This window comes from Phascolarctos cinereus, unplaced genomic scaffold (genome assembly GCF_003287225.1).
Source record: "Phascolarctos cinereus isolate Bilbo 61053 unplaced genomic scaffold, phaCin_HiC Scaffold_1;HRSCAF=81, whole genome shotgun sequence".
Lineage (NCBI taxonomy): Eukaryota > Metazoa > Chordata > Mammalia > Diprotodontia > Phascolarctidae > Phascolarctos > Phascolarctos cinereus.
Window position 1 is genome coordinate 5,496,787 of NW_027555514.1, and position 18,763 is coordinate 5,515,549.

Below are 18,763 nucleotides of genomic sequence, written 5' to 3' on the forward strand. Positions count from 1 at the left end.
GCCATTGGGAGACCCACATATTCTGTCTTCAGAATGATACAGAGAAAACTCCCAATGGTGGATTAGCAATTTTCAACAACATGATCTTAATTCTTTCAACAACAAGCCCAGAGTCACATAATCGCTGAAGCCAGAGATACCAACTCTACCTGAACAAGAATCCTCCCCCCCACCGCATCTCTAACAAGGGTTCATCCCTACCCTTTGGGTCCTTCCTGGGCCTCTCGCCTCTGGTGGAAGCCCTCCAGGGACGGGGACCTCACTGTCTTTTCAGGCAGCCTATTTCATTTCTCGGATAGCGCCTGGGGGCGGGGGAGCTCTCTCTCAAGAGAACCCACAGGCTTCACCTCATTAGCTCTTTGTAGGATGCTGGTAGCATCCTATTGACATAAAAACACTGATGTTTTGCATGCTCCAAGTCTTTGTTGTGATCCATCACCACTTTGAACAGTTCACAAATTTCTTTTTAACAAGATAATTCATGTTTGATGAAGCGATGCAACACTATCATTGAGTCATAACCAGTAATCTAATTGTATTCCTTGAGTTCTAAAGTTTTCCCCAATTCCCTGAGCACCCTGAGTCATTCTAAGGATTTTTTAAAATTATTTTCCCCCAGTAATACCATACAACCTGTAAAACAAACTGCCTTCTAACTTGTACTATGGGTCCAGTCAAATCCAGCTGCCGCCCTGCGTGCTCTTTTCAGTCTCTCTTGGGAGGCTGCTACAGATCTTTGAAAGGGTTATGAAAAGTTTGCCACATTTGCTCGAGCCTCCCAAAATACATCCCTTCTTCAGCAATTCTTACATTTTTAACTGCAGAAAGTGCAAACTACACACAAATCATTTTGGAAAGCCTGCCGGGGAGCTGGTCAGATCTCAGGCTTGGCAACAGGCAAGCTTCCTAAATCAGAGCCGCAGAGACAGAGACGGAAGCTGCAGAAATCTCTTTGTAGCCGTGACCCTCATTCTCAGGAAACAATTACTCTTAGAGGGGTTTGGGGAGAGCTTTTTGGCTCTTGTTTTCTCGAGGACTACAAGATATGTTAAAATGGGAGGGTCTTCACTTTACTGGGGACTTGTATTTTGGTATCCTCAGGAATTTAAATGAAAACCATTTAGAGTTCTTTTATGTTCATCAAAAAGCTTCTTAGAACCCTGTATAGTAGTATGCAGCAAGCAGAAGAGTCGGGTTCAAGTCCCAGTCCAAACGGATTAGAGGCCGTTGAGACCCTAGAGGTCATTCAATCCAACGACCAGATTCTTCTAATGGGCAAACTGAGGCCCACAGAGGCCGAGTGACTTGCTCAAGGTCACATGAGTAGAAAGTGTCAGGGCCGGGTCCTGGGGCTCCAATTCAGCGTCTTTCCTTACCCTCTGGTGTCTTCCTGGTCCTCCCTGCCTCTGCTCAGGTCGCTTCCACTCCCTGAGACTCAACAAAAAATGGCGGCTATAGAATGGAGATCACTCAGGTCCTTGCCAGCCCCCAGATTCCATGCCACAGGACCTGTAATGGCATGTTCAGGAAGCCACGAGATCCCCAGAGGGCTTTGGAGAACTCCCCGCCAATGATGCACGAGACAGATTCGCCGGCTTCATCAGGACACTGCCTGTGGCAGCTTGTGAAGACAGCTGGAGGCTGTGGCAAGCCCCAGGTTTGTCCCAGTAAAGGGCTTTGAAGCCCTCACAGAAGTCGCTGGAAAAGCTTGAGATATAGAGTGAGGAGAACTGGGCTTGAGTGACATGGTGGATTCCTTGAACACTCTCTGTGCCTCAGTCCCCTTCCCTGTAAAATGGGGTGATAATATCTGTGCTGCTGACCTCCCAGGGCTGCCTGGAGGACTAAGGTGGGTCCTGATGTAAAAGTCCTGATAACAAACACACACAAAGCCCTGTTGTTAAGCTGCAAGATTGGTCTTCACCACAGTGAGGTGGGATGACCCAGGACAATGAGGTACAGAGGGGATGAGGTGACTTGCCTGGGGTCACCCAGTTAGGCTTGAATTCAAATAATGAGATGTCTAAAGCCTCCTAGGAGAGAGTGAGGAAAAACTGGGCAGATTCAAGAAGGCCCCTTTGGCATTGTGGTGCTCTGACCCTTGAGTTCCGTGATAACCACGGTTTCCACTCAGCTCCTCTTATCTCTAGCTTTCTGGCACATCCTTCAGCCAGGCTTGACCCCCTCCCTGTCAGCCCCACGGGGCCCCTCGCTGACGTCCGGCTTCCCAGCCGGATTCTGCTCCAGCATGAAGGGAGAGGATCCAGAATGTGGACGTGCCTTTTGCATACACACAGAGTCAGCTGCCTACAAAGTCACCTGCCAGCGCTTGGACCGGTCACTCCGGCTGAATTCAGGACTGTGTCTGCACGTCCCTGAAAATAAGTCACCTGGCAGAAAGAAGGCTGGCTTGGGGCAGGTGTCCCTGGAATGTCTGGAGCTGCCCGATCACGGAGCGAATTCTCTACCAGATTTCATTCCCAGAAGGACAGACATCCCATATTTTTAAAAGGCGAGTGTGAAGAATGATTCCAAAGCACTCCCCCAATTGCCCCACCACCTGAAGTGCTTTGGGATCACTCTCTGGATCATTGTGGTCCCAGGGGCCTTCATTAGCACACACAGCCGGGCGCTGAGTGGGTAACAAGAAAGCCGGCCTCATTCTGTCCGTGCTCTTTAGCACAAAACCGTTTAAAGACCCCAAGCCCAGGCTCCAGCTGGTGTCAGGCTGGTTCGTAAAGTCTTTGATTCTCAGCCCTCCAAGTCTGTGTTTGTCATCGGGGGCCTTGCAACTGCATCAGGCCTGTAGTGAGAGGGAGAAAAGGGAAAAATCAGAAATGGAAATCCCTCAACTCCAAGCACCCATTAATACCTGGCTTCGCTCATGGCGGCCTTTGAGGCCTTGGGGCCGGTGTCTGCGTGAAGACCTGGTCCAGGAGCCAACTGCAGACCGGGAGTGGCCGCCAGGGGGTCGCTGGAGCCAGAGGAGGGGCTGGGTGGGAGGCCCGGATCCCACCATTGCCCTTGGGTTTTTTGTCTGATCCCAGGCCCAGAGCAGTGGCTGGAAAGGAGAGCTTCCCACCAGGCCCCACAGAGACAGGAGGAGCTGAAGCCAGGAACAGCCAGGCATTCCTGGAGCTCCAAGCACATGGAGAATTCAGCACGAATTAGAGGGCGGGAGCCTTCCGGGTTGTTTTTCACTTGAAAACTACTGAAGAAAAATCCAGCTCTTCTCTTCCAGGCTGCTGCGGTGCCTTGTTTCCAAATATGGGGTTTTGTTTTTAGCTGTCACCTTTCACAAACACACACACTCACACACACACCTTTCACACACACATACATACACACCTTTCATACACACACACAAACACACCCCTTTCTCACACACATACCTTTCACTACACACACCTTTCACACATACACACCTTTTACTCACACACACCTTTCACTCTCACACACACACTTTTCAGTCACATACACACCACACACACCCCTTGCACTCACACACACATACACACACACCTTTCATTCACTTATACACACACACACACCTTACATACACCTTGCACTCACACACACACACACACACCTTTCACTCACACACACACCTTTCCCACACACACACACCCCTTTCACTCACACAGACACCTTTCCACACACACACACACACACACACACAAACACACCTTTCACTCTCACACACACCTTTCATTCACACACACAAACATACCTTTCACTCTCACACACACCCCTTTCACTCACACACACCTTTCATACACATGCACAAACACACCCCTTTCTCAGACCCACACACCCATACCCCCCTTTCTCTCATACCCACACACACACAGCTTTCACTCACATACACACCACACACACACCTTTCACTCACACACAGCTTTCACTCACATACACACCACACACACACACCTTTCACTCACATACACAGCTTTCACTCACATACACACCACACACACATATACCCCTTTCACTCACACACACACCTTTCACTCACACACACTCCTTTCACTCACACACACACATTTCCTCCAGCACACACACACAGAGCTTTCACTCACATACACACCACACACACCCCTTTCACTCACACACACATGTACACACATGCGCACACACACCTTTCACTCACTCACACACACATACACACATACACCTTTTACTCACACACACACCCCTTTCTCACACACACACACACACACACTCACGCGTGCACACTCTCACCCCTGCACCTCTCCCTGTTCCAGGCCCTGTCTTCACAGTGTGAAGAGCTCGGGGCGGGGGGTGCAACATTCGGGCTCACTGTGTGGAGTGTGAAGTCCTGGAGATCCACGCCGGACAGCAGGGGACACGCCGTCTGCCAGTGGGGCCTGGTGATGCCTGTTGTGCCCAGATGTCCCCTCATCGCGGCTGTAACTTGTTGCTTGGTCATTTCAATCACGTCCGACCCCCCATGATCATGTTTGGGGTTTTCTCGGCAGAGATACTGCTGTTGTGGTTTGCCGTTTCCTCCTCCAGCTCATTTTACAGGTGAGGAAACTGAGGCAGATGGGGCTGAATGACTTGTGCAGGGTCACACGGCTTGGAAGCCTCTGAGGCCAACAAAGATGAGTCTTCCTGGTTCCAGGCCCGGTGTACTATCTACCGCACCACCTGGCGGCCCCGGTGGCTGTGACCAGCAGATGGCTGCTGGCCCTGTGGTTTGGAGCCATTCTGGAGCCTTTCCTTTGAAGGCCAGACAAAGTTCCCAGAATGCCTCTGGCCATTTTCTGCCCCTCGCTGACCAGGTGGGGTGTCCCACAGGAGAAGACGTATCCAGTACCCGGCCACAGCCAGCGCACTTCCAGGCTCCGTCCTTATCTGCCTGGGCCCCAAAGGTCACTCGTTTCAGGTAGAAAGTGGTCGCTCCTACCCCACAGCAGAAGAGAGGAGCAGACATTGCAGGCATCCCCGCTAGACCCAAAGGGAGGTGCAGTGGTTAGTGCTCTGGGTGAAGGGGGCCTGGGTTCAAATCCCAGCTCCATCATTTTATTTTTGTGAGTCACTTTATCTTGTGAGCCTCAGCTTCCTCAACTTTAAAAAGAGAATGTTGGAGTGACTGGTCTCTAAGGTCCCTTTGTGGTGTTAAATCCTGAGGCTGGGAGAAGTCCACAGAAGACAGAGCTATCTCCTGAGAGACACAGTGGAGACCCCTTTGCCTCTGATACACTTTCCTCTTTGAAACCCCGTACCTGGGCCTTTCTGCTCACAGTGGGCTCCAGAGTAGCCAGGCCGACAGGCACACATGTTGGGGAGGACACATCTGCCTCCATGCAGACACTTTGGGTCACAAAGGGCTGCAAAACACAAGGTCCTCGCATCATTGCTGTGGGACGGGGCACCTGGAGAGGCTTCCACTGCTCTGGGCCCTTGGCTTTTCAGACCTCAGACCTCGGCAGTGGAGCCGAAGCACCCAGGGCCCCACCCCACCCGTCCACCATCCCCTCAAATAAAAAATCCCTCTTCCCACCCCTTGTGGGAGCCAGCATAAGAGGCCATCTAGGCCAACCTGGGACTAGGGATTGGGAAACTGAGGCCCACAAAGAGTATGTGGCTGGCCAAGATCCTACAAGTCCTAAGAGTATGTAAGAGCTGGCTTTGAACTCAGGCCCATCCTGCCACTTGGGATCTCCTATTCCTCCACCTGCATCCCTGAAAAAAGGACCATCCTTTCCTGGTGGTCCTCACTGAGGCACCAAAGTTGGTGCTATTGTCTGGGACACCTCCACATGAGCTCATCTTCATGCTTCTTCATGTCAATTAGGATCCATGATCCAGTTCCCTCTGCTGGGTCTGTGGCTTTGATCTGTTTATTGATTGGCTTAGAGAGAGTCCTCTCTCTACTTAGAGGGGACAGCAGCAATCTAATCTGTCACTGGACTTGTGTTTGAAGACTTTTCATCTGCAGGACCTTCCAGAGCTCATGGTCTGCTAGCAGAGCCTCTGAGAGCTCAGGGTCACCTCTACAACTCAATGACATGCCAGGGGACCACCTTGGGGGAGTTGGTGGTAGATTACTTTGAAAAATTCCACCTTGGGGATGAGGCCCATGGACCACGGATTTCATGGGTCACACACAGACCCTTCTTGGGGACGAAGACTTACCTGTTTGACAGTGGACTCCTCCCCAAGAAGTGGGACAATGGCACACACTTGGGCCTATACATTCTCCCCCATTCTGACACTCAGGCAGGCAGATTGCTGCAGTCAGATGTCAAATACAAAGGTTACTAATCAATAGGAGAAAGGGAGAGGGGAATCTTTCCTGCTGGAGGGCTTCAGTTAATCAGTCAGTTCCCGTGTATTTGATGGCAGATACAGCCAGGTGCTTGGGGTACAAAGAGAGGGAAAGATAATCTCTGCTGGGAAGAAGTGCACACACTAATGGGGGAGAGACCCTGTAGACACGGACGTACAAACAGGATACGTAAGGAAGAGAGGGGACTCTCTCAGAGAGGAAGCCCTAGCAGCTGGAGGAGCGACGGGCGGTCATTATCAGCCCGCCCAGCGGCTAGTGGCCAGCCCAAGGCAGACATCCCTCTGGAGGCCTTGCGCCGGCCCCCTTTAGGCGCTGCCCCAGAGAAGCTGGAACGCTTCCAGGGGAGAGGGCACAGGGCTCACCATTTCTGGTAATGGTACTGGAAAATAAAAGGTGGAAGGTGGCTCTCGGGGTCTGACAGTTTGTTCCCTGTGCTTGGAATAAGGATGCTTTAAAAGCAGAAGGATTTAGTGCCATTCGATAAACGCTGACCAACTCCGCCCTACGCACCCCAGATCAAGATGGGAAGGGAAGGCCCCTTTGGGCTCTCGGACTCTCCAAAGAGCCCCTCTTACGTGAGCTGCATCTCTTCCCTCGCCACCCGGATGGACAGGAGCAGACACTGGGCCGCACACACCTGCCTCCGTTCATGCACGCAGGCTCACAGATGCCTGAAGGCAAAAGCACACATCACGTCATCGGTGTTGGGCAATTGCCCAAGCCCCCGAACTCTCTTTGCCTAATCCCGGCTTACTTTTCTGGCATCTCGGTCCGGCATACCCCTCAGGGCAGGAGCAGACATTCTTTCTCATGCAGCGGCCGCCATTTTTACAGGGGGGATTGCAGATCGCTAAAGAAGCCAATGGAAGACGGGCAGATGGTGAGCATGGCAGCTGCGTTTGACGTTTATCATTCTGCCACGCGAAGGCCCAGAAACCCTTCCTGCAGCAGACACCGCTGGCCGTGCTGCGGAAGAAAGAGCTCCAAGCCTCCGGCCAGCCAGGAGTACCCGGCATCGACTAGCTGTGCCACCACGGACCAGTCATTTCCCCCCCCTTAGTCAGCTTCCTCATCTCTGTAATGGGCGCAATGATCTCTCTGGTGTCCCAGTCACAGGGATATTGTGAGCTCCAACGACAGTGTGCATGCAAAGGGCTTCAAATTGCCAAGAGCCTAGAAACATCGATTATCGTCATTAGAAGGCAGGACAGTATCTTCAGTGCCCTAACCAAGCAGAGAAAACATGGCTCACGTGAAGAGCAGACCTTCTGCAATCCATGTTGACTCTATAACGTTCACTCTTCAGAGAAAATTGTATGGGAGGAAGTCCTTTTTTCTGAGCTCAGTGAAAAAGCGTTCTTTTCACTCAGTAGATTTCCACTCATTTCTCCAACTACATAAGGTCATTCGGAGTTCTAATCCCATGTAAGGGTCAAATTCCTAACCAGACCAGTAGGTGGAAATGGGCCATTCAGAGAGGGGTGCATTATAAACAGAACCACCTTGAGTTCCATTTTTTAAAACAACTCATGATGGGAAATTCACTAAAAATGTCCATTCCTATTTAGAGAGATCTACGTGGGCACCTTGAGGCTAAGAATCCAGTTTTTAATTAAATTTCATCAGTCATTTAAAGCTCCCTTTTCAATGTTACAGCTCTTTTACCATGAAAGTGGAAGTTTTCAGTACTGAATAATGCAGCAGAAAGCCAGTTAAATGGAAAAATTGTGAACATCAGCCCGATTCCAGATTCATCTCACCCCAGCAGGCCGGGGCAGCATCTCAGCAGGCCAAGTGCCTCCATGGAGCATGGGCTATACTATCATGAATAAGGAAAATGAAATTCCTCACGTCGTCACAGCATCTCTAAGTCTGAAGGAACGCCCGAGACCCTCCCATCCCACCCAGTTGATGTCCCTTTGCACAGCATTTGGTCAGATTTCTTGTGTTTGAACCTAACTTGTTTTATACTTAAAAAAAGGAGAGAAAAGATGGCAAATGAAGGATTACCGTTTTGACACCTCAACCCGAAGAATCCAGGTGGGCAGAGGCAGGTGTTTGGCTTATGGAAGAAACCACCGTTGAGGCAAACTGGCTCACACAAAGCTGGGAAGAGCAGGAGAGAGACAGTCAGAGCTCTGTCACAGAAAAGAAATAAAAAGGAAAAAGGAAGCTGAATGGATGTACCTAACAGTGGATAATGAAACACTTCATTTTTACCGCAAGTAAAGCCCATAACTGATAATTAATTTGACTTTACTGAACATAAAAGGCAGCAAATGAAATAACTAGATAATGGTATAGGAAGTTTGCTCATTAATTTTATAGATAATGCTACACTAGGAACATGGAGGACAGGATGAGAATTCCAAATGACCTTGTTTAATTGGAGAAAGGCGCAGAAAGCAACAGAGTGAAATCCAGTAGGGAGATGACCAGAGTAATACAAAGATAACTGAAATATATAGTGGAATCCCATGTCTGCAGTTAATAGATGTCATGGGGCCCCAGTGGTCCTTAAATTGAACATAAGCCAATAAGGTGGCATAGCAATCAGAAAAAATGATACCCTGAGGTGTGGGGAGAATTACATCATGGAACAGCTGTGGGCATGCTCCCACTAAATGCCATACTGAGCAAACTACATTCCATTGGGAAATCTGAAATTTAAGGGGGTCATGGGAAATTTAGAGAGAGCAAAGATGAGTGTCACAAATGCATAGAAGTATAAATAAGACTAGGAAAAAAAAACATGATGGGAATCTTGGGAAATCTAGACTTTGCAATAGTCAATTCAGAACGGCCTTAAAGACAAGGCATAGTTATGCATAAAAGGGACCAAATATCTCTGTGTCTACTAATGAAGAGGGCGGCTAAGAGGTGCAGTGGATGGAGCCCCAGGCCTGGAGTCAGGAAGACTCATCTTCCTTGAGTTCAAATCTGGCTTCATATACTTACTAGCTGTGTGACCCTGGGCAAGTCACTTGACCCTGTTTGCCTCAGTTTCCTCAAATGTAAAATGAGCTGGAGAAGGAAATGGCAAACCACTGCCAAGAAAACCTCAAATGGGGCTGCAAAGAGTTGGACATGACTGAAAACTGACTGAACAACAACAAAGCTGGTGAAATAATCAAAAAGAAAAGACAGACATGGCATTGTGAAGGATTCAGGAAAGACAGAAACAGGACTTTCCCAGTGACGAGTTGGATGAAAAATCAAAGTGGCTTAGTGGGGGTTATGAGATTGCTTGTCTGTGGGTCTTGGCTTCCAGTCCCTCAGCTCTAACACAACATCACCAGTATTTGGGGAATGCTTGTGTCCATTCCTATTTTCACAATCACACATACACGTGCATGCACACTCACACAGTGCATGCATGCACATACTCATACATACGCACATGCACTCATACACATGCACACACTTATATACATGTGCACACATATGCACATACACTCATACACACATGCATAAATGCACTCATGCACACACACTCATGCAGACATGCATGCAACGCTCATCTACACACTCATACACACATAAACACGTGCACACACTCATAAACATGTACACACTCATACATACACACATGTACATACACTCATGGACACACACACACATACACTCATACATATGGACACATACACTCATACATATGCATGCACACTTTCATACACACACACACACACATGCATACACTGTCTGTCTGGTCTTGATCTCTCTCCTCTCCCTTGCTGGTGTGGTGGGCCCTGGCCACCACAGCTGCTGTTACGTCTTCTAAAATGGGGTCATTGAGGCTTGAACATTTTGGAAGGGAAAGCAAGAAAAGAATGGCAGGTAAGGATATGAGAGCATCCTCTGATCTGAAAACAGGAGGCTGAGTCTCAGCCTTAGAGCATCCCCCAGCCACCAGGCCCAGGACCACAGGAAATGAGTTCATTTTTGCCAGAAGACCTCGCTTTACCTGTGGCACAGGTAGGGCCGAACCATCCCTGCTGACACTCGCAGACGTCTGGAGTGAGGCACTGCCCGCCGTGTTCACAGTGCCTGCTACAGACCACTGGGTTGAGAAGAAAGCAAGAAAGGAAATGGTGATGGCCATGAAATGGCCCAACTTTGGGGGTGTGCACCACGCTCCAGGGACAGTCAACATATGTGCTACTGAAGGATTCTGACTCCCTCCCCTTTGGCTTTGACACGCCACCAGACTCGCTTCTCCAGTGGCCCTGGTCTCAGTCCAGTGCACTTTCCCCTCTGAGCTCTTTCGGTAGCCCCCACAACCATCAAACACTCTTAGACTCCATTCAACTGGGAGCTTCTTGAAGGCAGGAACCTTCCTTTGTACCCCCAGTGCCTAGCATAGTTCCTGGCACATAGTAGGTGTTCAATCAATGCTAAGAGACCAACTCTGGGGGGAAATCATGGGTCACAGAGAAAAAGTGGTGTGTCCTTAAATCATAGGCCAATAAACAGAACACGAGATGGGAGTGTTTTCTGTTCAGAACTGCTGTTCTCCAAAGGGGATCAAGGGAAGGGACAAGAAGATGCCAAATTCTCCTCAGTCCCTGCTGGTGACGAGAGTGGTCTGGGCTCTCAAGTGGTCCTTGACTTCCGACATCAAATATAAACATTTCTGAATTTACTCTGCATTACCAATACTACCGAGAGACAATTCATCATGAAACAGGTCTCGAGGGGGCCGCTTACTTGTCTCACACCTTGGTCCTACAAAGCCATAGGGACACGTGCAGAGATTTCGAGCCGAGCACATCCCACCATGCCGGCAAGGCGGGCTGCAGTGGGCTGTGGGCAGAGATGGCATTTATTGTGAAATCAGTCTTAACCGTGATTTTTTCAGTTTACTTCTTGATGCAAGGCCCACAGTGGCCTTCTCTCGGGGATGTGATGGGAGCAAGAGACTGTCTGAGGGAAAAGAAGCACCCATTGTGGTGGGAAGAGAAAAGCAGGGACTCGGCTGACCCAGCGTGGACTGCACCTTCTTCACAGGTGACTCCACCAAGGCCTGGAATACATTGGCAGACCCCGGGCTTGACGCATTTCCCATTGTTCTTACAGCTGGGGCGATACAGAGCTGGGGTGAGGGAGGTGAAGATTTAGAAATGGGTGTGCTCCCTCCCCGTGAGTCCACCAAGATCACAGGCCACCGCACTTACCAGTATGGCAGCCGGAGCCAGAAAAGCCAGCTTTGCACCTGCAGACGTTGGGCCTCACACACTCCATGCTCCTGCCACAGGGGTACCTGCAGATGGCTGAGGAGGAGAAGGCAAGGGGATGTGGCCGAGAAAACGTGGCTCTGGGGCCTGGAGTGGTGGGCACGAGGCCCTCAGCTGGCATTTCTGAGCAGAGGGACTTTGGCAAACTCTGTTCCCTTTCTGAGACTCACTTTCCTCACAGTAAAAAGGGGCTTTGGACCATGGATGCCAAGTAGGATCTCTGCCTCCGACTTGAACGCTGTGTTCTGTTGAATTGCTTTTCTTTACAATGAGGAAATTGGAGGGGAGGAGCAGCATGTCATTGAATGACTGCTATCAAAACTAAAAAGCATCCCATTTTGAAAAAGTAGGTCACCTCTGCTGATACAGCAGAATGAGAGCTGGATTTGGAGTCCGAGGGCCTGAGTTCAAAACCAGACTCAGCCACTTGCTTCCTATGTCATTCACTGCTCTGACCTCAGTGTCCAGAGAGGGGTGGATAAGATGACCTCTGAGCTCAAAGGAGTCTGTGAAACCCAGAAGCTGTGGCCAGGGCCCTCTGGTGGTGGTCAGCCCTGGCAAGATTTTCCAAGGGGTCTACAAGGCCGTGGCTGAAGTGGTCTTGGTCTCCTCAGTGACTCTGGGTGCCCAGCCACCAAAGGCTCAGACCAGAGAGAACACACATTTAGATGGGACTTCCTTGGTTAGAGAAAAACAAAAAAGTGATTGCTTCTGGGTAGTGAACACCACACCAAACTAGCCTGGCCTTCAGCGCCCCCAGCCTTGAGGTCAGGTTGCATGAGTCCGACCAGCAGAACACGACACATTCCCCATGTTAGCAAAGGCCATGAAGATGGAACCGGCTTGTACAGAAGGACAATCATTGAGTCCAATATGTCAATGGGGGATGTGTTGTAGGGCCCACCAGTAATGAAGCCCTATGCTGGCATCTGGAAGAGACTGATAGTAACAGCAAGAGCTGACATTTATGTGCCATCCTAAGGGCTGCTGGTGTCATCATCTCAACTGAATTAGGTAAAGAGGTGACCAGGTAGCTGATGCCAGCATTAGGAGGCAGTGGGGGATGGTAGAAAGGCTACTGGGCTTGGTCCCAGAACGGGAGGCCCTTAGCCCTTCCTAGACGGGGGACCAGGAACCAGCTGTAGAACCTTCTGGAAACTCAGCTTCTCCCCTATAAAAAGGCGGTACCATCACCTCAAGAGCCTGCCTCCCTAGGGATCTGGGATGCACCAGGGAGAGAGTGCCCCATGTGAAGGCCGGCTCTGGGCATCATTGAGGAGAAGGGGAAGGTGCAATGTGCTCCACACACAAGTCCGGTCTTCTGAATTCCTGCAACCCTCCCCTGCACAGACTCAGTAGGTGCTCAGTGAGGTGGAAGGAATGGGAGAAGGGAAGTGGAGCCCAATGATGGCCCATCTTACCTTTGCACTCTGCCCCATCTCCATAGTAACCAAAGGGACAGCGACCACAGCGGAAGCTTCCGTCCAGGGCTGATGCACAGGGCACACCTGGAAAGCAGGGGGAGTCAGCACAGGTGAGCAGTGGGACTCTTCCAGGGCTGGCGGAGTGCCGGTCCGTCTCGGGCATCACTGGCGGTGTGGAAGCTGGGCTGGGACCAGCTCCCGATAGCTCCTGCCGGAGGCTGCTCGGGGTCCAGGAAGCTCCAGACTGCGTTTGGATGGGACTCATTCCACCCAGGGAAGGGTCTGGGCTGGTTCTCAGAGAGTGGCCATCCTCGGCTGGTGCTCTGCTGCTGCTAGTCAGGTTGGGGTCTACAGCTGTGGTCACGGAGAGCTGGGCAGCCTTCAGAGCCACCAAGGACTGATACAGGCTGGTCATGGCCGTGGATTCTTCAGTAGATGGTGGAAGGTGAGGAAAGCTGGTGACAGTGGGCACCCAGGGCTGCTCAGAGGACTGTGGCTTAAATGCTATATCTAAAATAACAGAAAAAAAAACCCACAGGCAAGTCTTGGTGGACATCTGCCGGTCAGGCATTTAACATTCATTTACTCAACTGAACACTTCAGGAGTCCCTGTTACTTAAGGAAGCCTGGCGTTTACAAAAGGCTTTACAGTTTGCACAGTTCTTCCCAGAGTCACGTTGCCCGCACCTCCCGGGAAGGGGGAGCTGAAGGCACAACTGCCTTCGTTTTACAGAGGAGCAAGCTGGGGTCCCGGGACGGTCAGTGACAGGCAGGGTCCCCCTGCCTCCAGGACTGTGTCTGGCACGTCGTCATGGACCGAGGGTGATACTCTCACACCAAAATACCTGACAGTGCCTCCACGGTTTCCCAGGTGTGGCCGATGAGCACAGATTTAACCCCCTCCCCAGCTGAGGAAGTCAAGTGAACAAAGCCTTTATTAAGCACCTACTATGTGCCAGGAGCTGTGCTAAGCCCTGGGAGTTGACGATGAGTTAAGGTCTGGAAAACACTTTGCAAGCATTAAAGCCCCATGGAAATGTCATCATCCTCATTACACCATTTTTCAGAGTTGTTGCAGCTAAGAGATCCCCCTCCCACCCCCACCCCCCACATCCATACTGACAACTGGCCTTGAGGCATCAGCAAAGCTGGTCTGCCCACCACTGACCCTCCCGGGGCCCCCCTGTTCTTCTCCACACTGCAGATCCTTCTATGGCGGCTACTCTGCTGGCAGAGGCTGGAGCGCCTGGGGCACCTCCTGCCTACCACAAGGCCAGGACAAGAAGCATGAGCCCCACCCTCAAAGACCTTCGGCTCTCTGGGGAGAAAAGATGACATAAGACTTAATAACAAGACAAGGCAACCATGTAAAAATGTCATGTGAGGAGAGCTGGTGGAGAACAAGCCCATTTCTTATTTATTTATTCATTCTTAGGCAATTGGGGTTCAGTGACTTGCCCAGGGTCACACAGCTAGTAAGTGTCAAGTGTTTGGTCTGAGGTCAGATTTGAACTCAGGTTCTCCCGACTCCAGGGCCAGTGCTCTATCCACTGTGCCACCTAGCTGCCCCAAGCCCATTTCTACGTGAGTGGGCAGTGTCGAGTGCCAGCCAGCGACAGGCAAGTCCGGGTGGGTGCGTCGGTAGAGAGAGCAGCCGCAGCTGCGGCCACACCACACTTCTGCACTTCTTAAAGGTCTGCTGTGCAAGCTCGATCTCATTTTATCCTCACCACCCTGAGAAGTGTGTGGTGTTACTCCCAGGAGGCCGGAGCCTGCTCTTGTCCGGGTGGCTAAAGGCCTGAAGAACCCACAGGAGGTGAGCTCTGCAGAGGTAGGCTCCCAAGGGAAGGCTTGGCCACGCTCTTCCTACCTCTGGCTCCACAGACAGGCCATCTAGATGGGCACGGTGGAGCGCACGCTGCTTTCATTGCTTACCCATCGTCTTAGGCGAGGGGCACTGAAGTCAGGCCCAGATCCCAAGCGTCAGGATGAGCTGTGTTTGGGGGAGAGGGGGCCGTTCATGGAGCAAAGTTAGAGAAGAGGATTAAATGACCTCTGGAGGAAATGCACTCTAAGTGGCAGTGTGCATATGTACGTGTGCAGGCATGTATGCATGTGTGGATGCGTGTGTGCATGCATGAACACATGTGGGGAGGGGGAACTGGGGAAGGGGGAGAATATGCCCCCTTCTCTTTCAGAGAAACTCCATGTGCTCCTGGCTAACAACAAAGGCCATCTGGCTCCTCAGTCTCAGCAACCAGGCTAGGAATACAAGGGACCCAAAGCCAGCAGGAAATAGCAACTCAGAAGGCCGTGTGGGCAGTGACCTCGGAGTGCTCGGACTCAGCCCTGCTCCTCAGACCTGGGTGACGCTGCACAAGCTGCTGGCCTCGTCTGGAAGCCCAGAGGGTGAACGGGCTGATGTCTAAGGAAGTCTAGATCCTAATCCAAACCCCTCCCTTTGCAGATGACGAAAGGAGGTACAGAAAGAGGTCAAGTCATTGCCTGGGCCACTGGGCTCAGAGGAAGAGCCAGAGCTCCAAAGTGGCCCCCAGACTCCAAGCCCAGCCTGCCTTCCCCACCTGGGGTCAAATCCCACCTTGTCACTTAAAGATTTTGGACAATTGACTGAATCCTTGGAGCTTCAGTTTGCTCATATGTAAATAATGCCTTTTGCCTCCCTGCCTCCCAAGGTGTAGGGGGAAAGCACTTTGTCAATCTTGAGGTTCCCTAAAATGGGTAAAGACCCACCTTTTAGGTTTTCTACTGAAACACCAACCAAGGAGATATCCTGGTGGACCACCGCCCTCTGGTGGCACTTTGGGGAACACTTTTTTTTTTTTAATTTCCCTAACCCTAAAATGAAGCTACAGAAAGCCTCGTTCAGGGATTAAATTTGGTATTTGACCCATCTCCACTTAAGCTTTATCTCATAACCTGACCCTGCTGTAAACCCACGCCCTGCAGCCGAAGTGAGGTGGGGCCCAAATCGTTGTGTCCCATTCATTAGGTGGGCACTTGGTGTGGGGTGTGTGTGTGTGTGTGTGTGTGTGTATGTGTGTGTGTGTGTGTGTGTGTTTTCCCTCCATGGTTCTCGATTGGCCACAGGGCTCCCTGAACCTCACTGCTCCATCACACCTCCCCACCTGGCCACCTGACAGTGTCTTCCCATGAGCTGTCTGCTTCTAACACCTGTCTGCGCTGAGCTCAGGGGCACAATGTCAAAGATGGACGCTCCTCACCAATAAGTGTTTACGGAGCAGCCCAGCCAATGCCTGGCAATTCCCTGCTCTCTTCTCTTGCTCCACTCTACTCCCCAAGACTTAGTCCATGGAGGCACCAGCTAAACTCAAAGCTCTTGATGTATTTCAAGTGACCTATGACCTTTCCCCCACCCCAATAAAGAGGGGAGGGCCATAGGGCAACAATGGGCTTTGTGCCGTGGCTCAGTGGATAGCTCCAGGATGACAGAAATGCTCATCTGGGAACAAGGAAGAAAAACGTGAGCATTTGATTGCATTTTGATAAACCTCGGTTTTCCGGGTCAGATCCTAAGTGATTTGACAAAACGCCAGAGTTTTCATTTCAAGGGTCATCGTGACCACCCGAGTTCGTACCTGCCCCTGCCCCTACACTGTCACCCTGGGGGTCTGCAAACAAGACTGCAGACAACTGCCCAGTCCCAGCAGCACAGATCAATTCAGTCTGGCTGGTGTGCAAGGCACTTCGTGAGACCACGTAGCCTTCTGCTCAGGACCCCAAGTCCACGGGGGATAGGATAGCCCCAGTACACAGACAGGTCTGACCCTAAGTAGAACGGCCTGCTCTGGTCACACAATTCTAAGGCTTGCAGGGTGTCCCTGGCACAGTGTCCCTCCACATGGAAGGGGGCAGCTAGCAGAGTCTGGGGGCCCTTCAGACTTGAAAGAGCTCCAGAAATCAAGTCACATTCTGTCTGAGGGCATTCCCCTGCTCCCACAGGTCTGCACCCTCTGTAGCTCCTATGAGGGCCACACCGTATTAGTGGACAGATAGTAGATTTGTAGTCGGGAAGACATGAGTTCAAATCCTACAGATTCCGTGACCTTGGGTAGGTCACTAAACCTTTCCTGAGCCCCAGACTCCTCATACAGAGAAGGGGATGATAACAGCACTTCTCAAAGACACAAGGAACATTTTTGGCTTTTAACAACCACTTATTTTATCCCTGGGCACAGTGGGCCTAGAAAGGAGAGGGATCTGGGAAAGCTCAATGTAGGTGACAGACACAGGTGCCCAGGGAGGGAGGCATGGCAGGGATCGATGGGCTTCTGCCACCCTGCCCCTGCCTATACCCACTGCAAGGCTGCTGGTGGACACCCGCTCCGAGATCTCCCAGATGGAAGGGAGAGACAGTGCCACGTGAGGGCAGAGCATGGTGACTTGGCCAATTATTGATTAAATCCACGTGGGTGGATGAACAGGAGAGCAGAAGGAGGGAAGTATCAGGTGGATTTGGAGAGCAGAGTGCCCGGGAGGCTAGAGCCACGGGGGTCAGGTGCATGGGGGAGCAGTGAAAGAGAAGACTGGACATGTGAATGGGGCAGAATTACAGGAGGCCTGGAATGCCATGCTAAAGAGCTTTAACCTGCAGGGGACGTGTGGCTCTGAGGCCCCAGCTGCTCATTTCCTAGGGAAGCTGTTTGTCCCTTCCTAAATATCTGCCTGCTGGTGGCGGGAGATGCCAGGGATGGATGGTGCTGGCTTCCAGGCCTTGGCCACAACAGAGACCTATCCCCTCGTTATGTTTCCAAGCAGTCCTGACCATCCCCACTCTGTGTAATTAAATATCGATTAAAAAATAACACCAATCAGCTACCTTACTCAATGAGAAATAACTCATGGAGACCAATTTTCGGACAAGGTAGCTTCTCTAACATCAGCACACATTTGACAGCGCTCTGAAGTCTGCAAAACACTTCTCAGTAGTCTTCTTGGCTAAGCCTCCCCCAAGCCCTGCAGCGCTACTGGGATCATCCTCCTTTTACTGATGAGGAAACAGAGGCTGAGAATGCCCACGTAAGGTGCTGCAGGAAAACTGGGCTTCCTGACTCCGAGACCAACACACTGTCCACTAGGACACTGCCTCTGCATGTGGTGGGGCCTGCTTCATAGGATCGTTGGCTGGCTGAACTGGTGCATGCCCTAGAAACACGTTTTGACAAAGAAGCTCCAGGTCCCCCAGCCCATCAGTGGGAGAGAAAAAGTTTTACCGTGGCAGGCGTCCCCAGCGCCATGAAGGTCTTTGGGACACGGGGCACAGTGGTAGGAACCAAAGGCGTTGACGCAGCGTCCTCTGGGCAAGCAGGGGCTGGATCTGCACTCGTCCACGTCTTCCTGGCAATTAGTGCCTGGTGGAAACATGAAGGGTAAGGTCCATGCTCCGAGAAGCAGATGTGCCTGCTCTCCCCGCCCTGATTTGTCCAGCATCCTCCAGTGGCCCATCACCTTCCACCTGAGGTCTCATTAATGGGCAGAAGTGTTCCCGCCTTCCCCCGGGAGGGAAGCCGATTGAGGACGTGGGCTCTCTCATTCTGCCTTTGCTCTCTGGCCTCAGCCCGGCGCCCGGCACGTGGGAAGCGTGTCAGCTCACGGAGCACCTGGGGAGTGAATTGTCCGTCCTATTTTCATCCCTCACCCCCTGTTCTAGGCGGTAAATGAGGGGGACCTGCAGCATCTCTATATAAACACAGCTCTGGGCTCATCGGGACGTCTGCAGCCTCTGCTGGGAAGCCTGGAGTGGTGGGCTC

The 18,763-nt window shown here is 51.4% G+C and overlaps 1 protein-coding gene across 1 annotated transcript in view; it reads right to left on the reverse strand.

Moving 5' to 3' along the window:
• Nucleotides 1–4,591: 4,591 nt before the first annotated feature.
• Nucleotides 4,592–18,763, reverse strand: part of VWDE (von Willebrand factor D and EGF domains) — a 52,826-nt gene continuing 38,654 nt past the window's right edge. The window contains 14 exon segments of the mRNA XM_078153979.1: nt 4,592–4,926; nt 5,250–5,354; nt 6,163–6,258; nt 6,892–6,987; nt 7,071–7,166; nt 8,327–8,422; nt 10,281–10,376; nt 11,024–11,119; nt 11,313–11,408; nt 11,491–11,586; nt 12,972–13,484; nt 16,592–16,723; nt 18,167–18,364; nt 18,469–18,613. Of these exon segments, the coding sequence (XP_078010105.1) occupies nt 4,592–4,926; nt 5,250–5,354; nt 6,163–6,258; nt 6,892–6,987; nt 7,071–7,166; nt 8,327–8,422; nt 10,281–10,376; nt 11,024–11,119; nt 11,313–11,408; nt 11,491–11,586; nt 12,972–13,484; nt 16,592–16,723; nt 18,167–18,364; nt 18,469–18,613 (2,196 nt within the window).